The sequence below is a fragment of the Cyprinodon variegatus genome, unplaced genomic scaffold (genome assembly GCF_000732505.1).
Source record: "Cyprinodon variegatus isolate N-32 unplaced genomic scaffold, C_variegatus-1.0 Scaffold326, whole genome shotgun sequence".
NCBI classification, from domain to species: domain Eukaryota; kingdom Metazoa; phylum Chordata; class Actinopteri; order Cyprinodontiformes; family Cyprinodontidae; genus Cyprinodon; species Cyprinodon variegatus.
The window spans coordinates 611,776-624,828 of NW_015150779.1; the positions used below are offsets into that span (position 1 = coordinate 611,776).

At 38.0% G+C, this 13,053-nt stretch overlaps 1 protein-coding gene across 2 annotated transcripts in view; it reads right to left on the reverse strand.

The window, feature by feature from the left end:
* Positions 1–3,969: 3,969 nt before the first annotated feature.
* fbxo41 (F-box protein 41) overlaps positions 3,970–13,053 on the reverse strand; it is a 63,769-nt gene continuing 54,685 nt past the window's right edge. For both annotated transcript variants that reach the window (XM_015384868.1, XM_015384869.1), the window contains exons 8-14: positions 12,893–13,008; positions 12,287–12,439; positions 11,556–11,651; positions 11,345–11,463; positions 10,363–10,521; positions 10,069–10,184; positions 3,970–8,973 (exon numbers count right to left, since the gene is read on the reverse strand). In XM_015384868.1, coding sequence (XP_015240354.1) covers positions 8,911–8,973; positions 10,069–10,184; positions 10,363–10,521; positions 11,345–11,463; positions 11,556–11,651; positions 12,287–12,439; positions 12,893–13,008 — 822 coding nt within the window. In that variant the 3' untranslated portion in view covers positions 3,970–8,910. The remainder of the gene's footprint in view (positions 8,974–10,068; positions 10,185–10,362; positions 10,522–11,344; positions 11,464–11,555; positions 11,652–12,286; positions 12,440–12,892; positions 13,009–13,053) is intronic.

The window sequence follows — 13,053 nt, forward strand, 5'->3', positions numbered from 1 at the left end:
CCCCCATAAGGTGGCTTGGCCCTCCCTTAGTGAAAGGGCAAGGAGTTTGGCCATCCAAGAGAGGCTAAGAGTAGAGCTGCTTCTTCTTCACACCGAGACGAGTCAGCTGAGGTGGCTCTGACATCTTTTTCAGATTCCCACTGGACGCCTCCCTCAGGAAGGGTTCGAAGCCCGTCCCACTAGGAGGAAGACCAGGGAACGACCCAGGAATATGTTTCTCAGGCGGACCCTGAAAACATCCACTAGCAGAGTTGGAGGAGGTGTCTTGGGTGAGGAAAGTCTGGGAGTCTCTACTGAGACTGCTGCCCTTGCAACCCACTTCAGGATAATTGGTAGACAATGAGTTCCAAACTCTAAAGATTTTCACAACTCCCTGAACTGTTCGCTGTGCTCCCCGATCTTTATGATACATTTTCTTAATTTCTCTAACAAACCTCTCAGCTTAACTATAACATCTGAATGTGTACTCAGGATAAATATCTCCAAGTTAACTAAATGTACTATTTAGATCAGGGCCCTTTGTCTGTCACGTTTTAGGTGTGTCTCTACTCAAGAACACCCGATTCAAATGATTGCATTACCTCCTCAGCCATCAGATGCTTCAAAAGCCTGGTAATCACATTTTAATTCAGGCCAGGCATGTGGACTTAGAGAACCACCTAAAACATGCAGAACAGTAGGCCTGGAGGATCAGCGTTAAGAAACCATGATTCAGACACATCTAACAAGTAACAAACTGGATTAGGGGTGTCAGAATTAAGCGAACTTAATACATATGAATTTTCATTAGTGTTAACTTTACATTTGATATACTAATCACAATACTTTTTTTTTTACAATACAGATACTTAACATAAAGACCCATTAAAATTATTTATTTCTTTCTTGTTTTTGAGTATTTATTCACAAGAAACAAATAAGCTCAAGATATGACTGCTTGATTGCACAAGTTTAGTTCATTGTCAGTTGTGGTGTAATGTGCAGCAATGCTTCCTGAATGTGGGTTTCAGGCAAACTGATACACGTCAGTGCACCTTTTTAACTTCCTGCTTTCTTTTAATTTCAACTTATTTTTTTTTTTTTCAAATAGTTTGTTACGTTTATTCAAACCTTTCTTGAAGCAAGGCTCAGATATTTGATATAAATGTAAGGTCTGATGAATCATTCTTAACACTGTTTAAGAAACATGTTGGCTTTACAGTCAAAGCATTAGCTATTGCTAATATAATTTTTTTTCTATAATAATCATATTGTTACAGGTGAAAGGCACAAATATTTAAGCATAAATGATCCAAAGGGGATATGGTTGACCTGAGTGTGATTAGTGATGATAGATGCAAGGCCACGCAAATTAAATTTTGTTGTTTCTGCTCTGTTTGCTGCTTTATCTGAATACATCCAGCATCAGCATGTTAAGGACGGATTAGCCTGTATTGGTTAGGTCTAGCCTTCCTCCAGCTGTCACTGTCATGTTCTGTCCTGGCTGTCTGCTGCTCTTGGCAATCAAAATTATTGGCTGCATCTGCGCTCCTCTCCCTGCAGCTGCAGTAAATCTCATTCGCTACAACTGCTGTTGTGCACTGAGCTTCCTCAGGCAATGAGAGTAAATGTCCAGCAGTCTTTACCTGCTCCTAATTAAGAAACAGATTCCCCCATCTTGGCGTGCCCACGCCAGACTCCTCATTCACTATCTGACCACTGAACCTAGACCAGTTATCACCACAGTCTTTGCATAGCCCATGGATCTGTCTGCTAGTCTATTGCCTGGCATATAGTTCCATTACAGACTTCATCCTGCCTTTCCCCCCCTTTGTGTCAAGTTGCCAGTACTGATCATTGCCCTTTTCCACATTACTTCAGCAGAAGCCGTATTTCTTGAATACCCAGGTGAAGGCTAAACACTGGTACACTGTCAGTACACTGGTCTTCACCACCTATTAGTAAAAAGGACCCATTGGCAGTTGATATAGCCACACAGACTTGACAGATCCAAGCCTGTAGTAATAGTCTGCTGGGAACTATTGGCAAAACACTAATAACGAACAAATCAAACTTACATCTCCGGGAGAGATTTTCCAAGATTCCTGGAGAGGCTATAGCACATAATGTCAAAGTGGGATATGTTCTCTTTGCTAATGGGGTTGCCTTTAGATGTGTCCATAAGTTTTGCAGAGCCTAATTCAGCTCTAATTAATAAAATCTGGTGTTGGAAATTGGCAGTGGACTTCCGAGGCAACTAATTGATACCCAAAGATCAGGCATGCCATTGCTTGGAGGCTTTGGAAGATTTTTTTTTGAGGCTATGGAAAAAAAACTATCTTTGCAGGGTATGACCAACAGGTGCTACTCCACAGGCGTCTTTTTTAAAATCTCCTAATCAGTAGCAATTTTTAAGGAGTTAGAACCAGTAGGGAAGTGTTACACCATTATCTCTTGCAGCATGATAGCCTGAATGTGTTCTCTTACTCATTTCCTAGCCTCTTAGTCACCATCCATGCGTTTCTTACGCAGATGTCCTTGCTGAGATACTCCTCTGCTCCCTTACCTCCACCTCACCTGCCTGCCTTATCCCCAGTCACTATCTGGTTCTACCTTCTGTCAGTAAACAACACCCTAAAAGAGTTAGTTCGGACAGACATGTTCTTTGCCAACCTCAGTCTAAGTGGGTAACTACCTTGAACTTAACAAATCATCCTTACCTGTAAGTCAAAATCACTTCTACTCAGTCTGGTTGGATCAGCCCTTTACCTTCCGTTTACTATACTTAACTCTCAATCCACGGAGCTACCCTTGCATTTGCAGACCCTTGCACACTTTATCTGCTTATCTGCATCTGTTGATGTTGCCTTGGTTGAAGTCATTACTATTAGCATCATGACAAGCATTGTTTAAAGTTGGGAGCTGCTGCTTGAAGACCCTAATTACAGGGGGAAGGGGCCATGTGAGGAAGATAAGGTGGCTTGCAAATTGTGGGATTCCCTACAGTTCCTTAGTGCCAGGGAGGAACTTCATGAAATCTCTATGCTCACTGCTAAAAATATCTAGAAAAAACACATTAAATGCATTTACCCTTAATTTAAGAAGGTAAATAAGATTACTTGCCAATAGAATTTGTATTTTTACTCTTAATGATTAGATACTATGCACTTGAAAAAAGACAATGCATTTTTTCCCCTAATTTTTAATATGTTTTCTTGTTTCATTGGCGAAGTGTCTTACTTCCTTCCTCAATTCAAGAAAAAATACACTTATTTTAAGAAAAAATGACTTATTTAGATTTCTATTTTTTGTAGTGTAAGTAACATATTTAATGGAGGCATACAGGCTATTTTTTCTATCCCCTTCCTTACCGCCATCACTATTTAGACAGTACTTACCAACTTTGGCCAAAGACATCTTACCTATTAGACAATTTCGAATAGAGATTTGGTCTCTTGGCTTCCCAGGTAACACCTCTCCTCCCAAAGAAGAGCTGGAGGATAAGTGCAAGAGGGCAGCCTAGGTGTCTCTGTGTAGGCTAATCGGAAGACAGTGAATGCACATGCAAGCCCTTCTAGCTGGACCTTCCACTTTAGGCTGATGGCCATGTTTCTGTAGAGTTGCTGTTGTCATACTCCTCCCGTTTTCTGATGAACCATTGATTAACGCTCCTTGACATGTTCAAGCTTAGGATGGTATTTTTATACAAAACTTTGCTGTAAACTTCTTCAGAACCTTTTATCTTATCTACTGGGAGATGAAGTTTGAAGTCGGTAATTTCAACAGTTCTGCCACCAGATGGTATGTAAATACAGCATTCTTCTTTAAAATAACAGGATAACAAATCTTTTGAATGGTGTAGCCTTGGCCTCCTCTGACAGTTTAAATTTGATCAAATTTTTTAAATACCAAAATATACTTTTCATAACAAAAGGAGAAAAAATTATTTAAAGCAGTTTTATTGATGACATTAAATGAATGAAAATCCATCTATTGCAGTCATCGTAGAAGGCTTTCGATCTTTTTGGGAAAGTTTTTTTGTTTTCATCAACAGAATTCATGTTGTAGCAGGAACTTGAATGAATAACCTATTGATGGCAGTAAGAAACAAACTAAATATCTGGAAAAAAATGAATCATTAATAATTGCCCTGTTAAATGTTGAGGTATAATGTGTAAAACACACTTAGATGAATGGGCAGAGTACAATCATTCATACATAAAATATATACATGGGCACATTAGCACACACACAGTTTTTTCTATTGCACAGCATGATAAAACTGGTAACAGAGGACAGTTTAGTAAACGAAAAGATAAAGATGATGCTTCAGACTTTGAATGAGAAAGGCAAGACATTAGAGATGGAAGCCAAAAATACATTTTTTTTTTTCCCAGAGTGACTGGCCTTTATGCTTTTAGGGCCTACAGGCCCCACCGCATCCGGAGTGAGTCTGTATTCACAAAAAAGAGAGTATACTGTCCTTCTGAATATGACATTTACGGGACAGAAGTCAAACAAGAATGGCAACAAATACAAATATAAGGTCATACTGGCAACCTAAAAAGCACTTAAATGTAGTCCACAGAGATGTGGGGAGATGTTGCCTGTTCTTTTGAAGAATATGCAAATTATTACTGTTATTCCAATAATCAAGAAACCAACATCCCAAAAACATATGTCCATCGAGATGACCAAAAAGGCCAAAAAAATAAGTGTTCAAGAAAGAAAAGTGCATTTTTTTAAATACCCGAAAACATTAAAAACACTCTTATAATAAACATCTGAAATAGTTCTTTTTTTTATCTATAGTGCAACAACAGACAGGATCAAATGAAGAATATTATTAACCTGCAGGCAATCAAAGCTCTTTAAACATCTAATAGCCATTTTTTTTTGTTTTGTTTTTTTGCCACAGTAGCAGTACAGTTAAAAAGGCAACTCAATGATTGATGCATGAACACAAACATGCCAACATTATACTGTACACAGCGCTCTTTTTATATAGAAATAAATAGCTGAATTATCATCTTCTTAAATAATTTCCATTTCTATATGAATCTGATGCACATTTAATATAAAGTATCTAGTACACAACTGCAATTTCACACTACTGTTAGACATAATATAATTCTCTATGCGTTATCCTTCATTAGACTCTAAATGAAGACTTGTAAACTTCAGCTTTTCCACTCTGACTCATCAACTTGTTATAACAACATCAAATGTTGGTCTTTTTTTTTTTTTTTTACTTTTTCTTTTTTAAAATCTTCAAACATTATGTACAGGGTAGCTGATGACCTACGCAGGATTGTCAGAAACTCAAAATCAACAAGTGCTTTCTGTTAGTTTTATTCTAAACAGTGAAGTTTCTCCCTTTCATCACGAACCTTCATCCTTCAGGGAAGTTATCAATCAATCAATCCGGATGGGATGAAAATAGGGAGACCGTGAAGTCACAGCTTAAAGAACATTTCCAACAGGATGACGAGACACATAATCCAACATGATCACGGTGTGCAAGTTAAGCATAGGGTTCCCACATATTTGTTTCAAACTTCCACATTCACTTGATTTCTCTTTTTTGCTCCATTTATCACATGGAAGTACAACAATTTGTATAGCATGTATAGAAAATGTTCTGTAGTGTTTTGGATTGAGTATTAGTTCTAAAACACTTAAACCCATTTCAACATCTAAACCAGAGTCACACATAACAGGCATAAAACTGTAAGGAAGCAGACATTTTAGTGAGTTTCCATTTAGTTCCTTAAAAAAATCTTACCACTGTGTTTTGTTTTTGCCATGATCTCAAGGTAACAAGTTTACATAGTTCTCATTAGTTTAATTATTCAAATCAAATATAAAGAGATCAAGCTTTTACTGTTTTCATGAAGGTTTCATGGCTAACTTTGTGGGGACATTTAGATCAGGCTTTTCTCTCATAACAGATTTGATAGATTAAGACTAATTCTCTTGACTGCTTTGCCAAATAAAGAGATAACACCCCAAACTTGCTCGTACATTTTACAATTATAATGGCTCATTATCTTGAAATAAAATGATTTTGTTAGCTATAATCTAAATATTTAGGCTATCATAAAAAACAAGATCTCAATCTTAATTTATTTCGAGAGCTAATTTCTTATCTCACTATCCCAAGATAGCAGGATTTTAGCTCATTTTTTTTTTTTTTTATTAAAATGAACTAATCTTGTCATAAGAGGATCAGATCTTGGGCTTTTGTTTAGATGATAATATCAGCGTTTTACACGCTTAAGATCTTGGTCTAATTTTCTCATTATAAAGCTGTATAATAAATAAATCTTAAGATAGCATAAGGTTCCATGGCAAGCTTCGGTTTTCTTGTCCCGTTATCTAAAGATAATGTCATTTCAAGACAAGTTTTTTGTCTCAAAAAGTCAGCAATGATACATCAAACAATATTTTATCTTATTTTAGGACAATATCCCTGATTGGATTGTGCTTAAGGTTCGGCAGTTGTGGAGACAGTTTCATCAATATTACTATCTAGAGATACGTCTTTGGGCTAATTTGGATATTACTTTGTGGCAAGACTTTGAAGCTCAAAGGTTTGGAACAATGAGCTACTATGCTTATTTGAACCAATTAAAGGTATAGTGGAGGATTTTCGTGAATTTTTGAGAAGACCCATCCTCTCCACTTAAAAAAAAACAAAAAAAAACAAACATGCACAACCATGTACCCGCTCCCGAGGGAACGTCTATTAAATGCATAGGAGAGTGCATGTTTCTGTTTGCATCGCTTATACAAGCTTAATGTGTACGAACATCCACCCTAACCCATAAATCCCTCAGTCACTATATAGAGCGGGGACTATATAGTAGACTTTATATATAGGAGACTTTAGATTTATACGAGCACAGTGAACTTACTTTACCGTTCGGATAGATGATCACTGCTTTTTGCTCCCCGTGGGTACAATACAAGTTTACTCTCCCCATTTTCACTCCACCGGTAAGTAAAAATGGGGATGAGCACAAAGGATGGGCTTACATAAACATATCAGAATTATTGACATTTAGGGGGACCAATTATTTTGATTATCCACCTGGAAAAAGAACATCCTCTACTATACCTTTAAGTCTAAAAAAGTCCTAGCTTGATCTCTTCTTTCAAAAAGTTATGCCTCAATGTGGAGACCATGAAAATGAAACAGTCATTTTGAATGTTTTTCTTTTATACTTCTTTCATTTCCATTTTTTAAATTAATTATGATAAAGCAAATATTTTTACACATTTGGAGCCTTTTTTCCCCATACAATTCAAGACTGTCAGCTGCAAATTCTATACTTGTGAGGACTGTGTAGGAACCCTCTAAGCAACATGCTGCAAAAAAAAAGGAAGGACTGCCATATTCTGCCTTTAGACTGATGTCAGCATAGTCCTATCAGATTTTGTGCATTTTTAGTCAAGGTGAATAATGAAATATTGCACTTCACTAAAGTTAGAGAATGAAAACTCTGTGCACCAAAATACAAACCATTTTTGGTCCAAAGTAGGGGGTTACATTCTGTCAAAAGAAAAAAAAAAAAAAACTGAATCCTTTTTTAAGGCCTGGTAAACACATCAAGAAACTTCCAGATCAAGACAAAGCCATCAGACCAGTAGGGTTATGTTTCCACCAAAGCAGAGTGGAACTAGAACCAGAGGATGAACAGAACAGTGTGTCTTCCCCTCAAAGGGTACTGCTAATCTCATTTATATTTCTGCAATACACATTTCCTAATTTAAAGACCTGATCCCTTAGATCATAATCTGAAGCTAAAGACAAGCCCCAGATCTCCTCAGGTTGAGGAGATCTCTACACCACTGGGTGGAAGTAAACTTTAAAAGAGGGTTGAAGCAGGTCAGATAATGAACCCAACTAAACAGAATAGCCCCTGTGATGCAAATGGCACTGTTCAGTATGAAAACAAACACTTCAACACCTGTACACACCTGGGTAATTTGTTTTATAGCAAACACAACACTTTATATTCAGTTTGAGCTACTTCTGCTTGTAGCAAATTCAGGCCTTTTGGTAGTCACTTGCCTCTTTCCTCTTCATTTTCTATTTGGCACACCGCAGAGAGGGAAACACTCACTGGAATATAGATGAAGGTCGCAACAAATGGCACCAGCGACTTAGGATACTCCATCCCATTCTCCAGTGAAAACAGGTCCATTTGTGACAACAGAGATCAACAAGTCTGAATCCAAATTGGTTGAAGTGGATTTGCTAAAAGAAGGAAGTAGAGGGCAATACTGCCGGCAAAATCTGACGGTACCATGGTAAATGTGTGTTACAGGGCAGGGCCCCCCTCACAGTGCCAGGAAGTAGTAAGTGCTCAAAAATGTGGATTTTGCTAGTTTTTTGGGGTTGGGGCAGAGTGGGAAAAGCATTTGTTTATTTACATCACACCCAAACATAAAGCCCCTGTTATAATGCTCTAAGAAGAAACATATACGTCTGTGGAAAGTGCATATGATCCCTATCTTTCGCCTGCAGTTGGTATTGAAGCAAGTCTGTGTCAAGCATAATGCAGAAGGGTAAATGCAGGCCCCACTACTGACCTGGGTTTGCTGGATGAGAAACTCCACATTTAGAGAGAATGTGCATGAGAGGCGAGTTTAAATAATGTTGGATTTCTTTAAGTTTAAACCGGTTGTTCATCAGAGGCACACCAACATTTAGCCCATTTTTATCCAGTCTGCTGCCGTTTGGTTTCAGATTTGTATTTAGTTTTAATATCCTTTGTCATCCTTGCTCTGTATTCATCTATTTAAACTTTCTTGTTTCTTGTGCCCCAAATGCACTCTACCCCCAGGAGGTGGGCCCAAGCTACCTGTGTTCAGCCGATCAACTCAATCTGTAGTTGCTGCCTTAAGCAACCTGCATAAAGGACGTTAGCAGAGGCTGTCTGCTTTCACATGGAGGATTTTGGAGAAACCTGGTCTCTTCTTCAGAGCCTGAAAAAAAAAAAAAACACAAAAAACAGGAGAGAGACAAAGGAAAGGGGACACCTTTAGGGGACGGCTTCTGTAAACAGGGCAGTGCACTGCCAAAGTTTTTTTTTTCACATTCAAACTTTAACATTAGGATTCTGTATGAAAGATAAAAAAAAACAGACATTACTGTGAAGCAGAAAGCCAAAACAAATGTTTTTAACTATTTTTTTAATCTAAAAAATATTAAAATTTAGATGTGTAGTTGTTTGTCTAAAGTAATTCCTTTTTAGTCTCACTAAGCAGAGACCAGAAGAGGCTATTCTTCTTACATAAGTACAAATTCAAACTCCCAGGTTTGTGCAATACACATCTAATGGTTTTCCTGCCAACAGATTCTCCTACCCTCACAATGGATCTCTATGGCTCTTCTACAGTTGCTAAGCACTTAAGGCTCCCCTTGCCCAGTCTGTCAGTTTCAATGGATGGTGGCGTCTTGGAAGGTATGCAGTTGCATCATTCTCTTCCCATTTCTGTATGATATTCAAAGGTTATTGGAGTAAAGGAGGCTAAGAACAAATGTCACACTTGTCAGCCTTTTTTTATAGCATTTATTGAAAATCATCTACATTCCGTCGTCTAACTATTATTCCCTACTTTGTATTTTTGTATCCCATAAAATCGAGGATAATTTAAGCTGAGGTCTGTGGTTGTAATACAATGAGATGTGGAAAAGTTCAGGCAGTAGGAATCATTTTTTTGAGGCCAATTTACCCGGCACACGTATTATTAGTGGTTAGTATGTTTAAAGCATGATTTGGAGAAGTCATTCCCCTGACTTCATCATAACACACGTCAGTCTGACCCATCAAAACAACATGTCCAATCATGTGGCATGAAATCAGCTCAAACATTCCGTCCTACTCATCCCAAACCAAGAAGTTTCAGGATTGAGTCAGGACTTAAATTAGATGCTTTTTTTAACTTTAACTCAAAATAATCCATTTATTATGTCAAGAACTATTCTCTGTTTTATATATATATATAATATATATATGCTCAGTTAGCAGCAGCTTTGGGGGAACCTGAATCCCTGTGAGACCCAGAGAGACTGTTTACCTGCAGCTTGTTCACCATTTCATCAAACAGCTTTCTGGCTTCTGGGCTGTTGGGGTCCTCAAAGTAGTCGTCTATACCAATCTGCACAACGATGGATTTAAGGTTGCGGCAAACACCTGCGTCGTTGGAAGGAGAATTTTCAAAGAGGAAATGTATCTGATTATTTTGTTTGTTAGTGAGAATTGATCAATTGTGTAACGACATAAATTACCACATGGTCCAGAAATGGACACCAGATTACAATATGAATCAGCCCCACCCCACAAAATAAAAATAAAATGATTGTACACTCACTGTTAAAGTGAAGCAAGGCTTTAGGTGTGACTGGTGTAGATGAAAGAACCAGCATCTCCAGACCCTTGAGACCCTCTCTGCAAACCTCTGCTGCCACCTCCTGGTTGATTTCGCTGACATGGTCCAACTCCAATACCTGGAGACGCATGCAGTTCCTCGCTGAACCGATGGGAAGGAAAGAAGAACAGCCGAGATTTATGAAAAGTGTGAGGGAAGAACAGGTTGGCCACTTCAGAACAGCAAATGAATCCAGTTGGGTTTTATTGTCCATATTTTCCAGAAATCATAACACAAACCTATGGTTGCTCTGTGACTCAACAGCTACTTCACAACCTTTTTATTCATTTTTTTTAGGTTAACCTTCTGTCATGATTCTGCCCTTTTTGGTTCTGTTTAAGTTTTCTTTTTGACTTTTCAGTTATACTTTGATTCGTGTCTTTCTGTGTTTACTATTGTATCAGTTTCATTTCTATTCTAGTTGTTTTTGGTTGTGGAATAATCTGTCCTTGGATGTCAGACAAGCCTCCTCTCTTTCAGAGTTTAAGGCCTTCTTAAAACATTGCTGTTTGCTGAGGCATTTTCTTCATACTGAGAGCATGATCTTATTTTTATTTATGTATTTTATTTTTATCTTCTACTTCAATTACGTTTGATTTATTTCAATGAACTTTAATTTGAACTATTTTAACAATTGTTATGCTTGTCTACTTTAATTTTACTGTTGTATTCAATTGTATGTACAGCACTTAGACGACCTTCGTTATTTTAGAAGTTCTTTATAAATAAAGGGGTATAGCATTGTATATTTCTATAATAAAAATTTCAAACTTCTCTAGACATTTCTTAGACCAAAGTTGTGAAGTACACAACCAAATGTTTTCCTGTCAACAGATGCTCCCATGCTTTTAATGGCATCAGGTAAAGTAACCCAAAAAAAGCAGCAACAAAAATGCAGTAATTTGGCTGTATGTGCAATATGTACCCAGTGAGGCCAGTCCCTGAATCCCACATCCAGCTCCACCCACACCTAGAGCACGGAGATGTGGCCAGCATCTTCCAATGGTCTGCAGACATCGGTTACTGAAACGTGCAGGTTGTTGACTGAAAGCAACAAAACACTAATGAAAAGTTGTTCATTACACTAGTTTTGCTCTTAATATGACATATTGTTACTCATTGTTACATTACTTTACCATGGATGTAGTGGCGCCACCTGCAGTGAAATAATGTCCCTACAGCCAGCGCCGAGGGCCCAGATGACCTCCTGGCCAACCGGGTCTGTGGCGCTCCTTGGAACCATGTAAAAATACACAATTTAAAGTTATGGCCATCGTTCGTCCTTCTACCTATCCACAAAATGTATGTTTTAACGCAGTGATAAACATCTTAACCATATATCAAATAGTATAACTAGAGGCACAATAAAATAAAATAAAATAAAAATCAATGTGTCAAGCATAATGAGCCTTAAGTCATGCGGTGTCTTAAAGCATTTACTTATCTTTGCTGATCACAGCTTACAGCTAATGAGAACCCTAAATTCAGTTTATCAGATGAATATAGTATTACATAGGACCAATGCAAGAAAAATCTAAATTTAGAAATGTATTTTTTTAGTAAACAAAATCAAAGGGAAGGCTGCTTATTCAGCAGCTGTCCAAGGGTTTGTTTCATGAAGCAGGTTTACTAAAAACTCAGTTTTCTAAACCTGAAATGAAAGTTTCTGTTTCACAAAGAGAGTTTACTCAACCTCTTTTTTCTGTTACCATAGTAACAGTGATTTATTAGAATGTGGAATACATTTAGATAACAAAAGAGCAGTGTCACATAAAACATAAAAATCTAATTGTACATAAGCCTGATTTAAAATGAAAAGGATAAAGTAAAATAGATTAAGTTTGTGGTCCGCCTGCGGGCGTTTCACCTGTAGGTTACGGCCTGGAGGGCGCGGCAGTAGCAGCTGGCCAACCATAGGGAGCGATCAGTCAGCAGGTTGGGACAGTGTGAAATCTTTAGTATCAGCAGGTTACTTCCTGTGGCCTTTAACAACGCCTCCAAACCTTCCTCGAGACAGCCACTTTTACAAAAATATACGAGAAGGTCAGAAGAAGAAAAAATGCCAGACACAGAAATAAAGGTCATTTTTAATCATACTTCACTTCTAACAACAACATCCTAGCAGCTCTGCGGCTGCTGCTTTTTACAGTAATCATCAGGCATATTCAGAGCAAAACATTACAGACTGAAATTTATGTCCCTCACACAAACAACACCCCGCTTGACTCAATGTAGCTGGTTTCCTTCCGGTAAATAAAAACTAATATTTGACACACTGGGGATAATGAACTGCATTGAAACGTCAGTATTCATCAATTGTCATCAGTCGCTGTTCAGAAAAATCGCTCAGCCCAGCAGTTATGCAAACAATGGGGTTAATCAAGTCACGGCAACACACAGGGCAGAAATAAATACCTAAGAGGAGGTAAACCTTTAATCTACGAAAGAAACAGCAAATACAGCTGTGTCTCACCGTGTGCTTTTAAGGTAGTCCTCCTTGGATTCCTTCTTGCCTCGCTGCCTTGGTTTAAGGTTTTGCAGAATGAGAGAGTGCGTCTGAGTGCACCACTGAGACAATGTGGTCAGAAACTAGAAAACAACAATTTACAACAATTAAACTCACTGTTCCACAAG